The sequence below is a fragment of the Mirounga leonina genome, unplaced genomic scaffold, assembly GCF_011800145.1.
Source record: "Mirounga leonina isolate KUSES-001 unplaced genomic scaffold, KU_Mleo_1.0 Mir_376, whole genome shotgun sequence".
NCBI lineage: Eukaryota > Metazoa > Chordata > Mammalia > Carnivora > Phocidae > Mirounga > Mirounga leonina.
The window spans coordinates 9,877,766-9,894,431 of NW_023270718.1; the positions used below are offsets into that span (position 1 = coordinate 9,877,766).

A 16,666-nucleotide genomic window follows, 5' to 3' on the forward strand; every position below is an offset into this window, starting at 1 on the left:
GGGTGATGTCCCTGGGCCCAGAGTGTGAGGCTGACCTGTCCAGAGAGTCATGGGGGGAGTCCCTGGAGCCGGAGTACGAAGCTGACCTGTCCAGAGTTCCGGGGAAGGGGTTGAGATCCCCAAGGGTTGAGATCCCGAAACCCCCACTGAGCAAGTTTCTATTTTTCAAACTCTTTCTGATTGAAGAAACTTGGCTCAGAGTGGACAAGGGACTTTTTTAAAACTAAAGTTTTTCACAAAGCAAAATGGGTCTCTTGATGGTTTTTTTTTGGGGGGGTCCAGTCTCTCTAAGCCACATGGACTCTTTGTTGTAACAGAGGTAATACTTCTCTTCCGGGCGAGATGGCTTTTTCCAAATGTTAATGAATGGGTGACTTTGAGAGAGAGGGAAGTTGTGCTCAGCCTGAAAACTCAGAGCAGAGAAGAACCCCAGCTGTAAATTATAGGTGTCCCTGTGAGTGCCTGGATTGTGAGGGGATTTTGGGGTGGGAGTGGGGGAGTGAGAACAGAAGGAGCTGAAGGGAGGAAAGAGTTTCTAGGCAGTAATTATTAGAGCGACACAGCTTCTCAGTACTCCTTTCTCCTCTCCCAGCTCTGCCCTCTCAGGGTAAAGCCCTTCTAATGAGGAACCAGGAAGAGGAGGAGGTGATGGGAGTTGAACTTCTTAAAGCCTCGTCCCTGGTGAGTTACTATTCCCTCTTTCCCTTTTTTTTTTTTTCTAAGATTTTATTTATTTATTTGAGAGAGAGAGAAAGAGAGAGAGCACATGAGAAGGGGGAAGGAGGGAGAAGCAGACTCCCCGCTAAGCAGGGAGCCCGATGCAGGACTCGATCCCGACTCCAGGATCATGACCTGAGCCGAAGGCAGTCGTTTAACCAACTGAGCCCCCCCAGGCGCCCTCCCTCTTCCCTTCTTAAAATACAGTCTTGCTTTCCAGGATTTGGTAATGTTTGTTTCCTTCTGAAGTTTGTCTGCTTCAGAGTTCACCCTGGGGCCTATTTCCTCCCTTTCTGGGGAGTGATGGGGGCCATAGAGATAGACTCAAATAACCTAGTGCCCTCTCAAGAGTTTCCTCTTCTTCCTATAGCTGTTTAGTTTTCATTTAAGAAATGACCCACTCTGAGCTTTTCCATGTGCTGTTTTTTCATAAGTATGTGACAACACAGAAATACAGTCCTTTGAGAAAATTTGAGAGCCATGATCTGCTTACTTCCTAAGTAGCCATCCTGGCTTTCATAGAGCTTATAATCTGTTGGAGAAGTGAAAAGGCAGCGAACATTTATTTATACAATGTGATCAGTGCTGTAGGTATAGACTAGACTTCCTCTGGAGTAGTGAGGAAGGACCATTCATAGGCCATGTGAATACCTTTGGGTGAGTTAGAAAAAGGTGTCCCTTCTTCTAGAGTGGTGAAGCTCTGTGACAGGCCACAGTCTAGCAAGAGGAAATCTACTTTATTTTTAGCTCCTTTTTGCCTCCTTGGTGAGAGATCCGTGAATGGCATAGAGCCTACACAGCCATACTCCGTGTTGGAGGGAGGAGGGGTTGGGAGGTGTGATTCCTGAGTTGTATCTTGAAGGAAGAGGAAGATACCTGCACGCATAGGTGAGGTGGCCGGCATTTGAGCCAGCGTATGCATGACTTGGAATCATGAGCATCTTAAAATGCCAGGTAATGTTCTATATCCTTTTTTCTTTCTAGGATGAATTCCATAATCTATTTAATCAGACCTTTGTTCCAAAGCTAAATTATCGCCAATGTTTTATTACTTAACTGAGATTACTGCAGTCATCATCTTTGTTGTTGAATTTTTGCCCTCATCACTGATTATTTTCTTGGACTAAATTCTCATTCTTAATTTCTTGTGGATTAGAGTTTCTCAAACTTTACTCCAGAACAATTTTAATATTTTTACGACCAGTAGTAGACTTAAGAACTGTAATTCATGTTCTGATTAAAGTGAACTGCTAAATGAGTGTCATCAGCAAATTTTATTGTAAGAAATTATAAAATTTTATTAATAAACTTAAAAAACTTACCAAATAAAAAGTAACAGGGTAGTAAAATTGTCTTTATTTTATGTAAAAGACACAACGAGCAACTTAAAGCAAAACACCTTTTCTGATCAGATACAATGCCACAAAGCATGCAGTACCAATGGAACTTGTTTCCTAAGCATTTAAGCATTTCAGATGTAAGCAGTGTTGTTATTTGTGAGAGGAAAATATCTTGAGGGTGGCAGAGCATGGCATAAAGATTAACAACATGACTCTGGCAGCAGACTGCCTGGGTACAGTTCCTAGTATACAGTGGAGCTAGATGTATTACCTTAATTTCAGTTTCCTCAACCATAAAATGGGAATAATACCAGTAGCTCATTTATAGTACTGTTGTGAGCATTAATGAGTTCATGCATTTTAAGTATTTAGAAAAGTACCTGGCACATAATAAGCACTATATAAACGTTAGCTTTGTATGCTTCTGTTTGCCTATGTGCCCATGTAGTTCTTCATACAATATATATAATACACACATCATATACACAGTAAAACATGTGAAAAACCTACAATATGATGTTTGATGCACAAGGAACCCTAAACATAACGAGGCTTTTTATGTCCAATGGAATGTTAATTTTAAAACTAATAATAACTTACACTGAATTTGGGAGAGTCCTTGTTCTGGGTAAGATGGACTGAGCATACTTTATTACCCTGTCTTTCCCACTGAAAGTTGCTATAGAACCAGAACAGCATACATGGAGCAGCAATTTGAGGTCTCTAAAAAGTAAATAGTAGCAGGCTGATTGGGGAAGAAACCCAAAATGCGATGTGTTTACCTTTTTTCTCCCCCCTCCCAGTATCTCGTAGCATGGATTCAACAAAGCACAAAACCCAGAAGGGGGTTTTGTCATGGATAAAAAGAACTGCAGGAGAAAACCTAGTTCAGGCTCAAGAAGTAGGAAGGGGATCTAATGCTCAGAGAGGGTGGATGGAAATCTACCTTAAAAAAAAAAAAGTTCTCGGGGCACCTGGGTGGCTCAGTCGGTTGAGTGTCTGCTTTCGGCTCGGGTCATGATCCTGGGGTCCTGGGATCGAGCTCTGCATCGGGCTCCTTGCTCTGCGGGAAGCCTGCTTCCCCCTCTCCCACTCCCACTGCTTGTGTTCCTTCTCTCGCTGTTTCTCTCTGTCAAATAAATAAAATATTAAAAAAAAAAAAAGGTTCTCTGGGGCACTTGGGTGGCTCAGTCGTTAAACGTCTGCCTTCGGCTCGGGTCATGATCCCATGGTCCTGGGATTGAGCCCCACATCAGGCTCCCTGCTCTGCAGGAGGCCTGCTTCTCCCTCTCCCACTCCCCCTGCTTGTGTTCCCTCTCTCACTGTGTCCCTCTGTGTCAAATAAATAAAGAAAATCTTAAAAAAAAGTTCTCTGTTTTCTTGTGCCCTGAGACAGTAGCAGTGGGGTCTGCAGAAGTCTAAAACTCTGAAGGAGGAGAAATTTTCTCTGTAATTGAAGAAGCTGTGTTCCCCAGAGGGTGGAGTAAACTCTTACTGCCTTTTGTTTCCTGCTTCTGTTCTTTCCTTGCTTGGCCCCAGGGCTGGGTACGTTAGGGTAGCTACACAGTAGAGGAGAATAAATAAGCCTCAGTTATCTGGCCAGAGGACTAAAAAGGGGACCACTAGGAAGTAGAAAACACTGGAGAGACCACAGAGAAGGAGGAGCTTTGGAAATCAACTATTTGAAGTTGTTGATGAACTCCTGGGCTCACTCTAAGTTGCTCGTGCATGTGTCTGGCCCTGAAGAGCATACCATACTCCAGGAGAAGTGAACTCAGGATAGATCGCTGGCCAGAGTAGTACACAAGTAGGACAGAGGTGAATGTCACTTCATAGGCTTTGGAAATGGAGCCTGAACAAAGCGTCAACACTCTCCATATAATTTAAACAAGACATAGAGTCTCGTAACATCTAAAATGTCAAGGATACTACCTAAAATTACTCAGCTTATGGAAAACCAGGGAAATTTCAATTCCCAGGGAAAAAGGAAATCACCAGATACTAACATTGATGTGACATATATGTTGGAATTATAAAGATTTTAAAGCAGCTATTATAAAAATGCTTGAGCAAGTAAACACTCCTGAAGCAAATAGATTGTCTCAGCCAAGAAATAGAAAATATCAGTAAGAAATCAAAAATATAATTACCAAAATAAGCTCACTGGATGGGCTTAGTGGCATTATGGAGATGACAGTGGAAAGAGTTAGTGAACTTGAAGGTAAATAGAAACTATCTCATCTGAACAATAGATAAAAGATTGAAGAGAGCCTCAGGGCCCTGTGGGACAATACCAGATGTTTAACATTTGTATCATTTAAGTCCCAAAAAGGAGAAAGTGAAGTGTAGAAAAAATATTTGAAGAAATAATGGCTGAAAAATTCCCAACTTTAGTGAAAGACATAAACTTGTGGATCCATGAAGCTCAGCAAACTCCAGCATGATAAACTCAAAAGAAATCCTTGCTTGGGAGCTTTATAATGACTGCTGAAAACTATAGATAGGGGGAAAACCTTGAAACCAGCCAGAGAAAAATGATGCTTAACATACAGGGCAGCAGGGCGCCTGGGTGGCTCAGTCCATTAAGTGTCTGCCTTCAGCTCAGGTCATGATCCCAGGGTCCTGGGATCGAGCCCCACATCGGGCTCCCTGATTGGCTGGGAGCCTGCTTCTCCCTCTCCCTCTGCCCTCCCACCTGCTTGTGATCTCTCTCCTGCTCTATGTGTCAAATAAAATCTTAAAAAAAAGAAAAAACATATAGGGCAGCAGTGATTTCAGTTCTGTGGATTTTCTATCAGAAATCATGGCAGAAGGAAGTAGAACAACTTAAAAAGCACTCAGAGGAAGGAACTGTCAACCCAGCATTATATGTCAAGCAAAAATTGCCTTCAAAATTGAAGGTGAAATAGTTTCTCATATGAAGGAAAACTAAGAAAATTCATTGACAGATTTCTAAAAGAATTGCAAAAGGAAGTTCTTTAGATAGAAATTATAAGGAGGGAACTGGAACATCAGGAATGAAGAAAGTACAACAGAAATGGTAAACATATATGTGTAGATACAGTACACTGTTCTTCTGAGTTATTTAAAATATCTCCAAAGGGGGCGCCTGGGTGGCTCAGTTGTTAAGCATCTGCCTTCGGCTCAGGTCATGGTCCCAGGGTCCTGGGATCGAGTCCCGCATCGGGCTCCCTGCTCCGCGGGAGGCCTGCTTCTCCCTCTCCCACTCCTCCTGCTTGTGTTCCCTCTCTCGCCGTGTCTCTCTCTGTCAAATAAATAAAATCTTAAAAAAAAAAAAATCTCCAAAGATTGAAAGCAAAACTAGTATCTTCAGCTTACTGAACAGAACAGGATTTGAACATAGTCTGGCTTCAGAGACCATGTTTTGTTTTGTTTTGTTTTGTTTTTTTAGATTTTATTTATCTGAGAGAGAGACAGAGATACTGAGAGAGCACAAGTGGGGAGGAGAGGGAGAAGCAGGCTCCCCACAGAGCAGGGAGCCCAATGCGGGACTCGATCCCAGGACCCTGAGATCATGACCTGAGCTGAAGGCAGACGCTTAACCGACTGAGCCACCCAGGCGCCCCAGAGACCATGTTCTTAACTACTATAGTATATTGAAATTAGGTAAAATAAAACATAAGTGAAACTTTTGTTGAAGTATTAAACCAAATATTTTCAGCTGTGCTTGGCCTTGTCCTTCTATTCCTTCTTTCCTATCCCTCCTTCATTGTTGTCTTTGGTAACAGTACTTGAGCACTTAGCCAGGTACTGTGACTGTTACATTATTTAATTCTCACAATTCAGCTGTGAGGTAGCTACCAAAATTATTCCCATTTTTTTGTGTGGGGAAACTGAGGCATGTGCAGTTATTAACTTTGCCAAGATCACCTAGCTAGTCAGTGCCAGAGCCTGAATTCTTTGGAATAATCTGAGCTTTTTCTCTGGTTTTATTTACAACTGTTTATTCAAAACTCATTCTTAAATGTTGATATAAGTGAAATCACAAAGTAAGAAATGGAAAATCTGCCAGCAACCACAAAATGGATGACTGGTATCTTTTCCTGGTTAGGAAATTCAGCCCATATAACAAAACAGGTTGTGCTCATCTCGTATGATCTCTTCTGGTACTTCTCAGCAGATTAGAAAAAAACCAACTTTCCAAATGTGTTTTCCTAATGCAAATATATTTTTATGTGACAAGGAAAAAGTATTGCTAGTCATTTTTTTTTCTTTCATTTTTTAGACGTACCTCTTAACATCTCAGAATACTAGGATTTCTTAGAATATATTGTGGAGGTTGAAATCATGTTCATCAGGTCAGCATCCTTCCTTGAAACTTTCCCTCACAGTCCCAAAGGAGTTAAAGAAAAGTGGTCTAGCTCCTAACATAGATAAAATATAGTTGACCTTTGAACAACATGGGGGTTGGAGGCTTTGATCCCCGCATAGTTGGAAATCCACATATAACTTTGTTCCCCCCAAACATAACTACTAATAGCCTGCTGTTAACTAGAAGCCTTACTGATTAAAATATAAACAGTTGAGTAATACGTATTTCATATGCTATGTGTATTATATGTTATATTCTTACAATAAAGTGAGCTAGAGAAAAGAATTTGTTAAAGTCATACGGAAGAGAAAATACGCTTACAATACTGTACTTATTTACTGAAAAAAATTCACATGTAAGTGGACTTGTGAAGTTCAAACCTGTGTTGTTTAAGGGTCAACTGCAATTTAGTACTTGATATTCTGTCTTCAGTCAACATTTTTTCTTAGAGTATCTTCTCACCACTATAAAATTGTAAATGTTTGAAGAGCAGAGAGTGTCTCTCATATTTTTTCTTTTTCCTAATATGTATGATATAACTAGGCAGAAAAGTTGTCCAGTAGCTAACTGTATGAGCTGGATGATTTATACCCTGGTGTAATTACTTATGCACAGTGTTGGGGTATTTTTCCCCCCATAGTGTGAATAGCATAGCCCTTTACCCCTAAAGCCAGCTAAGTAATGGCATGAAGATTTAGCAAGATTATTTTTGTGTCATTTCAGGATTCAGTGACTTTCACAGATGTGGCCATAGACTTCTCCCAAGACGAATGGGAATGGCTGAATCTTGCTCAAAGGACTTTGTATAAGAAAGTGATGCTAGAGAACTACAGGAACCTGCTTTCATTGGGTAAGAGTATCTTCCTCCTCCCCATTTTGGAGTCTTTTCACCTCAGTAGTCTTTTTTATGCCTTTATCAGCACTTCCCTACAATATCCCTTTTCTCTCAATACCATTTGGATTGGGTCATAGCTCTGCAATATCCACAACCTAGCCAATTTTCTTATCTTTTCTTATATGCAGGTCTTTGCATTTCTAAACCAGATGTGATTGCCTTATTGGAGCAAGGTAAAGAGCCTTGGATGATGAAAGGAGAGATGACAGGAGGCCTCTGTCCAGGTAAGTGCAGATAACTAGAGTCAGGGAAACTATTCTCAAGATGTTTCTTCTCTGGAAAAAAAAAAAAAAGATGTTCCTTCTCTGATACTTGTTGGAAAACACCTCTCAAAATCCGTCTCAAATTGCAACTTTTTGTTCTAACACTATATTTTAAATAGATATTCGCCACTGATGTGACATGCCATTTTTACCTTTTCTAATTTCCTGCAGATACCACAATCTGTTTGTGAACTCTGTTATCTTCTATGAAGCTTACCTAGTTCTCAAGTACCATGTATAATGATCTCTGATGTTCAATATTTCTGAATTCTTCAGATAAATTTATGTTTAGTTTTTTGAACTGGTTTAAATATTTTCTTTAAAATGTGAGCTTATCAGGTTAACAATTATTATAGTTATGCTCTTCCCTTTGCTTTTAATTATTTTTGTCTTTAGTGTTTGTTTTGTTACTGATTTTTGCTTTGTTGTTTATGTCTGGTTTTTTTTTCCCCTTCATACCATCTCAGTCCTTGAATTGAAAAGGTTTTTAGTCCTACAAGTTGTTAACAACCCTTATGTCTTGATATATTTTTAAATCTGTATTTTAAAATTCATCCACTTGGGGCACCTGGGTGGCTCAGTCGGTTAAGCATCTGCCTTTGGCTCAGGTCATGATCTCAGGGTTCTGAGATCAAGCCCCGCATCAGGCTCTCTGCTCAGCAGGGAGTCTGCTTCTCCCTCTCACTCTTCCTCCATGTTCTGTCTCAAATAAAATAAAATGCATCCATTCAAAACATCGTCATTTGATTCTCATATAAAAGATGAATAAATTAGGTAACTAACATTACTTCCTTTCTCTTTGTTCATCATCTCCCCACTTTTGTTGTACTCATTGGGATTTTTGGCCCAGTTTATTTTTTTTAATTAATTTATTTTTTCCCTGCCTTGCTTGAAAGCTGTTTTTTTTGGTATGAAAGCTAGATAAGAGTTTATAGATTATATATTACAGTGGAATCAGCCTCAAGTGAGATGGCTACAGTTTATTCTGTAGCTTGTAGTATGGATTTTTCCTGCTTCCAGTTCTCATAGGTTCAAGAAGAGGATGTTGGTAGGTCACTTATAGCCCTAATGGTGTACATTAGTAAATAAGAAATAAGAAAAAATATAAATAAGCATCCAACTCAAGATATTAGAAAAAGAACAAAAAGAGTCTAAGGAAAACTAAAATAAGTTATGTATAGTGACTTACACTGCTGGAGATAAAAATAGGAATAAATGAACTAGAAAATAGTAGATTTAATGAGAATCAAATTGGTGCTTTTTTAGAAAACCAATAAAATATATAAACTGTCAAATATATAAACAAATGAGAGAAAACAAAAGAAATAATAGTAACCAGTGATGCATATGTATTTAAAAGAATCATATATAAAAAAATATGAATCTATTTTCCTCAATTTTCTGTAAATAATTTGAAAACCTGGATGAGATGGGTAATGTTTTAGGAGAATATAAATTACTGCAACTGACACCAGAAGAGAGAGAAAATTTAAACAGACTGGTTACCATTGAAGAAATGTAGAAAGTTATCTTAGAACTGCCTCCCCCAAGAACAGAAGCAACAACGCCGAATAGTTCCACAAATAAATTCTGTAAAACCCGTAAGGAAAAATATCATCAACATTGTTTAAAATGTTCCATGACAGAAAATAAAAAAGAGAAATTTAAAAAATTGTGTTTATGAAGACAACATAACACTTGATGCCAAAATCTTACTGAAATAGCATCAAAAAAGGAAAATACAGACAAATCTCAATTATGAATATTGTTACATAATTTTAAATAAAAAGTCATATTGAAATAATACACCAGAGGCCAGGAGGGTTTATTCCAAAAATGCAAAGATAGTTGCATTGCCTGACTTTATATAACTATTGTCAAAGATCTCTGTGGTCTTCAATAACTGATTCACATGGTTTCACTTTGGAAGTTTCCATTCTTCTAGCCTTAAGTAAAGGAGACATTTGCTTTCTTAATATCTTTCAGACTTGGAATATACTTGGATGACCAAGGAATTATCTCCAAACCAGGGCATTTATGAAGAAAAATTATCCCAGGCAATGATAATGGAAAGACTTCCAAGCTATGACCTTAAATGTTCCACATTAGGGGTAAACTGGAAATGTGAAGACCTGTTTACGAGGGAGCTGGTAAGTCAGAAGACATACTTTAGTCAAGAGACAGTCACTCATATAGATACCCTTATTGAGAAAAGAGACCGCTTTAACAAATCTGGGACAGTTTTTCATCTGAAAAGATTATCTTATCTAAAGCAGGTATTTCCCATCGAAGAGAGAATATATAATTTTGACACAGATAAGAAAAGTTTAAAAACACATTCATTTGTTAAAAAACACAAGCAAGTCTATGGAGAAAAGAAACTTTTGAAATGTAATGACTGTGAGAAAACTTTCAGCAAAATCTCAACCCTTACTCTTCATCAAAGAATTCATACTGGAGAGAAACCCTATGAATGTATTGAATGTGGGAAAGCCTTTAGTCAGAGTGCCCACCTTGCTCAACATCAGAGAATACATACTGGAGAAAAACCGTTTGAATGTACTGAATGTGGGAAAGCCTTCAGTCAGAATGCTCATCTTATTCAACATCAGAGAGTTCATACTGGAGAAAAACCTTATCAATGTAAGCAGTGTAATAAAGCCTTCAGCCAGCTTGCACATCTTGCTCAACATCAGAGAGTTCATACTGGAGAGAAACCCTATGAATGTATTGAATGTGGGAAGGCTTTTAGTGATTGTTCATCCCTAGCTCATCATCGAAGGATTCACACTGGAAAAAGACCATATGAATGTATTGACTGTGGGAAGGCTTTCAGGCAGAATGCTTCTCTTATACGCCATCGGAGGTATTATCATACTGGAGAGAAACCGTTTGATTGTATTGATTGTGGGAAGGCTTTCACTGATCACATAGGCCTTATTCAGCATAAGAGAATTCATACTGGAGAGAGACCTTACAAATGTAATGTGTGTGGGAAGGCTTTTAGCCATGGCTCGTCCCTGACTGTACATCAGAGAATTCATACAGGAGAGAAACCTTATGAGTGTAGTATCTGTGAGAAAGCCTTTAGCCATCGTGGCTCACTTACTCTTCATCAAAGAGTTCATACTGGAGAGAAACCCTATGAATGTAAAGAATGTGGGAAAGCGTTTCGGCAGAGCACACACCTTGCTCATCATCAGAGAATTCATACTGGAGAGAAACCTTATGAATGTAAGGAATGCAGCAAAACTTTCAGCCAAAATGCACACCTTGCACAACATCAGAAAATACACACTGGAGAGAAACCTTACGAATGTAAGGAATGTGGTAAGGCCTTCAGTCAAATTGCACACCTTGTTCAACACCAGAGAGTTCATACTGGTGAGAAGCCTTATGAATGTATTGAATGTGGGAAGGCCTTTAGTGATGGTTCCTATCTTGTTCAACATCAGAGACTCCACACTGGCAAAAGACCATATGTGTGTCTTGAATGTGGAAAGGCATTCAGACAGAGAGCATCCCTGATTTGTCACCAGAGATGTCATACAGGCGAGAAACCTTATGAATGTAATGTTTGTGGGAAAGCCTTTAGCCATCGTAAATCCCTTACTCTACATCAAAGAATTCATACAGGAGAAAAACCTTATGAGTGTAAGGAATGTAGCAAAGCCTTCAGCCAGATTGCCCATCTTACACTTCATAAGAGAATTCATACTGGAGAAAGGCCCTATGAATGTAAGGAATGTGGGAAAGCCTTCAGGCAGAGTGTACATCTTGCTCATCATCAGCGAATTCATACTGGAGAGTCATCCTCTATTATTCCCTCCTCCTCACCCCCATTCCACCAAGTCCTCTAGATTCAGTCTTCTAAATGCCTCTAGGATCTGTCCACTTTTGTCCAGTGTATGTCCCATCATCATAGTCCAAGATGAACCCATCTCGTTTTTATTCTTACCATAGTGTTAACCATTATCCCTCTTGCTCCCCTCAAGTGCATTTTTAACACTGTAGCCAGCTTAACCTTTTAAAAATAAAAATCTATTTTACTTTCCCATTTAAAACATTTATCTTTAAGAATATGTCAGATAGTCCATTTAAAGGGCTTAGCACACAACCCTTGACATATAATTAGTGCCATTAAGGTAAAGGTTTCCTTGCTGTCATGTTCAGCTGCCTGTAAAATCTAGTAGGTTAAGACTAAGAAACCTGTACATTTTAGAGAAGACAAAGGACTCTTCTGCTTCCCCAGGAGGTAGAAAAATGAACACATTCAGAACTGAAAGATTCTGTGATGAACAAGGTCACGTGTTGGCTTACCACGCCCTGTGTATGACTAAATACAAGGACTTGTAGCATTGCTGATGAGGGACTCTCACTTTGCCTGGTGCTTAGAAGTTAGAATAAGCCACTTAGAACAAAGGCATTTGGTAGAATGTAGGATTAGCCAGATACTAAGAACAAACTAAAGTCAGCAAGCTAGAAAACTTGAGTAGATTAATAGCCATGAAATAACCAGAAAAAGGTAGTTTAACACTTTCACCTGTAGGAAAGCACAGACAATTCCTGTGATGTTTGAATTCTTCTAGAGCATAAAATAAATACAGTAAAGCTGCCCATCTTACTCTATGAAACTGACAAGACTGGTACCAAAACAAAAACATATGCTGCAGTTAGCTTATGAATGTAGATCTTAAAACTTAAACTCACTTTTTAAATATTAAAAAGTAGAGTAAATGGAAAGCTAGACCTGTCTTTGTATAGAAAGAGTCTGGCAAAGATATTCCTCCCTGTGCTAAATATGTAAATTTATCAATAGTCCAATAAAAATACCAATCTATTTTTAAGTTGACGAGCTGATTCTGACCATCTGTAGAATATAGAATTGTGGTATAGTAAGGAATGTAGTACTCACTCACTTAACATTAACTGAGCATTGACTAACGTGCCAGGCCGTGTTTTTAGGTGCCGGGGATACAGCAGAGTGCAAATATGCAAGTTTTTGCCCCTACAGACCTAGTGGGGGAAGACAGACAAAGTTGAAATACATACTATGTGATAAGTATGCAACATGTACCACGATGAGAACTCACTGAAAGAGGGAGCTAGGGAGTGATGGCAAGGAGTGCCTTACTATTCCCAGAACATATGGGCATTAGAAGCAGGGAACTGTCAGATACAGCGGGCATAATGAGAATAGTCATTTTAGTCCTAAGGTAGATAATTATGCTTTCATTGTTGCAGGAAGAGAGAATTGAGTGTTTAAGAAGGATCATGAGAGTTCTCTTCACTCTTATCAATAGTGATTTTGGGTCTGGTGGAGGGTTTTTTGTTCATGTTTTTTTGTAACAGCCTTACTGAGATATAATTCACATACCATACAATTCACCCATTTAAAGTATACAATTCAGTGACTTAGTATGTTCAGATTTGTGCAACCATTACCACATTTCATTACCTAAAAAAGAATACCCCCACCCGTGGAGGAGTACTCTTACTTGGAGCATACAGTGCTTTTGGGGTTCTCTCTTGACTGTTACCTGTGACAGCAAAGTAGGCCATCTGAGGGGACCTCTTATCCAGAGGGCATGAGTGCTAGAAGATGAAGCTTTGGGGCTTTCTTTACTTTGGGATAGAGAGGAGGGGATGGGTCGTCCTATTAGACTCCCCTTACGTATGATAAAAAGGATTTTTCATTGCGGTGGGGGGAAGATGGATTAATCGAGTGGTGTTGGGACACTTAGCTCTATGGAAAGACAGGACTATACCTTCTACACTAATGAAGCTCTGAAAGATCAAAGATCTAAGTACAATATTAAAGTACAAGAAAAACAATATAACTTTGAGGCAGACCTTCTTAAGTATTACCCATAACCCAGGAGCTGACATTAAGATAACATTTATGTGTGGAAAATATCAAAGTCAAATATACAAATATGAGATTGAAAGAATATGTTTGCAAACCAACATAACAAAGGATAATAATCCCTGATATTGAAAGCATTATTACAAATAAATAGTAACACCGGGAATTCAGTAGAAAAAATGGACACAGCTAATGGCCAGTTCAAAGAAGATGAAAAAACAGCTAATGGAAATGACCCAGTGTCACTAGTAATCAAGGAAATGCAAAATAAAGTGATGTCAATCTACCTTTTTCCCCCAATGATTTTAAATCACAGAAAAGTGATTATATCTAGTGACTGTGTCAAAAACAAGACAATTCCACTGTCGGTTATATAAATTTATGTGTGTATATGCCGTTTGAATCATTATTCTTCAAAAACCAAAGTGTACAAAGGTAGGTAAATGTATAATGGCAAAAATAATTTTTAATGGTGAACTCAACTCTATTAGAAACTATTAGGGTACTGGGTAAATGGGTAAGTTAATTATGGTGTATGCATTCAATAGAATTACATGCCGCTGTTGAAAAAAGAAGTATAAATGTGTATATAGCCATAGAAGGATAGTTGTATTACACTAAATGAAAAACATTTTCAGTCTGTGTTCTAATATAAACTCATAGTTGTAATATCAAAAATAAAACTTAAAATATGTATTTTCCTGTTTTTCTCTGCCCTGTTTTCCGTGCCTCCTCCCTTTGAGTACACCATCTCTTCTTTTCCTTTGAGCAGCTGACATACTGTACTATATGGCTTTGATGGTCTTGGCTAATCAGATTCTCTCTGGAGTTTGAGAGGCAGTTGGGTCCGTATCATCCAATGGCAGCTCCCTAAAGGGATGACACTGGTGTTCTCATGGCTGAGATCTTTGGGGTCACTCTAGTTTTTGTGCTTTCTAAGGCTGTAATTCCTCGAACTACCTGCCATTCTTCCAGTACTTCATTTTTTACCTACGTTACTCATTTGCTTGCAGTTAAAGAAGCTTAACCAATACAGAGTTTGGTATGAAGATTAGGTGATAGGCCATAGAATCTTTGGAAAATTTGAGGTATTAGGAATTGGTTTTTAGGTGAGGTGGAGCAAGTAAGACTCCCGTTTCTTTTCTAGCCTAAGAAAGTGAGAGCTCATGGTGTGCCCTGGGTAAACATAGAAGTAAATTATTATTTGTAGTCACCTGAAATGAGTAGAGGTCAGGATCCTGGATTATGGCAGCTTAAAGAGAAAGAGGAATGCTGAGTCCAAAGAGTGTATATGATGCTGATGGGGTCTTTGGAAAGTGACTAGGTCATGAGGGCAGAGTCCTCATGAATGGGATGCCACCCCAGCTCATGGAGCAGAGGGGGCCACACCCCGTCCTTGTGTCCTCCTGAAAACCAACTCCACACCTGGCGTGTGCACTGAGAGCCTGTAATATTGGTAATGCTGTCTGACATTAGGTCCTCTCTCTCTCTCTCTACCTGAAAGTAGGATGTCCCCTATCTGGCATCTCTGATGCTCAGGGCATCCCCCAAAAGACAGATTGGCTCTGATCTCCTCCTGCATTTTTGGGGCTGGGTCATTTGTGGATTATTCAAATAAAAATGAACCCCATCATGGGACCAGTACTCGTGAGTTAGGAATGCATAAGACATCCTAAGGTATGGGCAGAGGTGCAGGGCACCTGGACCCACAGACCTGCCTGAGCATCACCAGAGTCCCACCTGCTGGCTGGTATAGATCCCGATCAGGGGCTCTGCAAGAAACAGAGGCTCAGCCTGCAGCCCCCACAGTTCCTCCCAGGCTACCCTCTCCTGGATCCATTTACCCTTCACACACACACACAAAGACAGCAGCAGCAGTGGTATTTCTGCACTGAAGGAGCCAGGTACCTGCCTTGGTACCATCTGGTTCCCAGAGCTTCTCCTTCAGGGAAGAGGAAAGGCAGAGAGTGTTAGCCCCCAGCTGTCAGCCTTTGGGTGAGGTCGGGATGGTGACTGTGCCCAGAAGAGGAACTTCAGACCCTCAGGGCCTTAGGGCTTGGTCAGCTCTGGAAGAGCCTCTAGTCAGACCACCTCCCTAGGTGCCTTAGTTTGGGAGGGCTGTCATAACGAAATGCCACAGACTGGGTGACTTAACTACAGAAATGTGTTTTCTTACAGTTCTATAAAATTGAGGTGTGGGCAGGGTAGGTTTCTTCTGAGGCTTCTCTCCTTGGCTTGTAGATGGCCACCTTCTCTCTGTGTCTTCATGTGGTCATCCCTCTGTGCTGTCTGTGCTTCCTAACCTCTTCTTATCTCGTAAATTGCTGGTAGGGGTGTAAGATGGCACAGCTATTCTGGGAAACAGTGTGGCAGTTTGTTTAAATAAGAAAAAACTAAAAGGGGCGCCTGGGTGGCTCAGTTGGTTAAGCGACTGCCTTCGGCTCAGGTCATGATCCCGGAGTCCCGGGATCGAGTCCCGCATCGGGCTCCCTGCTCGGCGGGGAACCTGCTTCTCCCTCTGACCCTCCCCCATCTCGTGCTCTCTCTCTCTGTCTCATTCTCTCTCTCAAATAAATAAATAAAATCTTTAAAAAAAAAAAAAGAAAAAGAAAAAACTAAAAATACAAATACCGTGTGACCTAGAAATTGGATCCCTGGGCATTTATCACAGAGAAATAGAGATTTATGTTCACACAAAACCTGTCATAAGGAAACAACAGTGAAAGGGCAGTCTATGGAATGGGAGGATATTTGCAAACCAAATATCTGATAAGGGTTAATATCCAAAATATTACCACAATGAAAAGAAAAAAAAAAAAAACATCTGGAATAGCCCCAAAGTGGAAACATCCCAGATGTGATACCCAAATTGTGGTATGTCAATACCATGAGATAGAATTTGGTAATAAAGTAATAAACTGACAGGTATAACAACTTGGATAAATCTCGAGAATTATGCTGAGTGGGAAATAAAAAGCCTATTGTATAACATTTCTGGGAAAACTATGGATGCAGAGAACAGATTATCGATGGGGTTACGGAAGGATGAGGTCTGGAGGAAGAATGGAGGGACCCAGCGGTGATGGAAATGCTCTGTATCTTGGCAACATCTACATCAATGTCCTAATTCTGATATTGCGAGATGCCATTGTTGGGGACAACCAGATGAAGGATTCAGGGGGTCTTTCTGTATGGTTTCCATTTTATTTTTTGCAAGTGCACGTGAATCTACATTTACCGCAAAGTGAAATA

The 16,666-nt window shown here is 39.8% G+C and overlaps 1 protein-coding gene across 5 annotated transcripts; it reads left to right on the forward strand.

Annotated features, from left to right (window-relative positions):
- The first annotated feature begins 33 nt into the window (after positions 1-33).
- On the forward strand, positions 34-14,110 carry ZNF470 (zinc finger protein 470). Of its 5 annotated transcripts, none has more exons than XM_034986152.1 (6): positions 599-681; positions 1,580-1,671; positions 6,304-6,376; positions 7,114-7,240; positions 7,414-7,509; positions 9,535-14,110. In XM_034986152.1, the coding sequence occupies exons 4-6, from the start codon at positions 7,207-7,209 to the stop codon at positions 11,406-11,408; spliced, it is 2,004 nt and encodes a 667-aa protein (XP_034842043.1). In that variant the 5' UTR covers positions 599-681; positions 1,580-1,671; positions 6,304-6,376; positions 7,114-7,206; the 3' UTR covers positions 11,409-14,110. The 5 variants fall into 5 exon arrangements, with proteins under 5 accessions (XP_034842038.1, XP_034842042.1, XP_034842043.1 ...); XM_034986149.1 differs by having other exon boundaries at positions 621-681; positions 1,465-1,671; XM_034986151.1 differs by lacking the exon at positions 1,580-1,671 and having other exon boundaries at positions 595-681.
- The last annotated feature ends 2,556 nt before the right edge of the window (positions 14,111-16,666 follow it).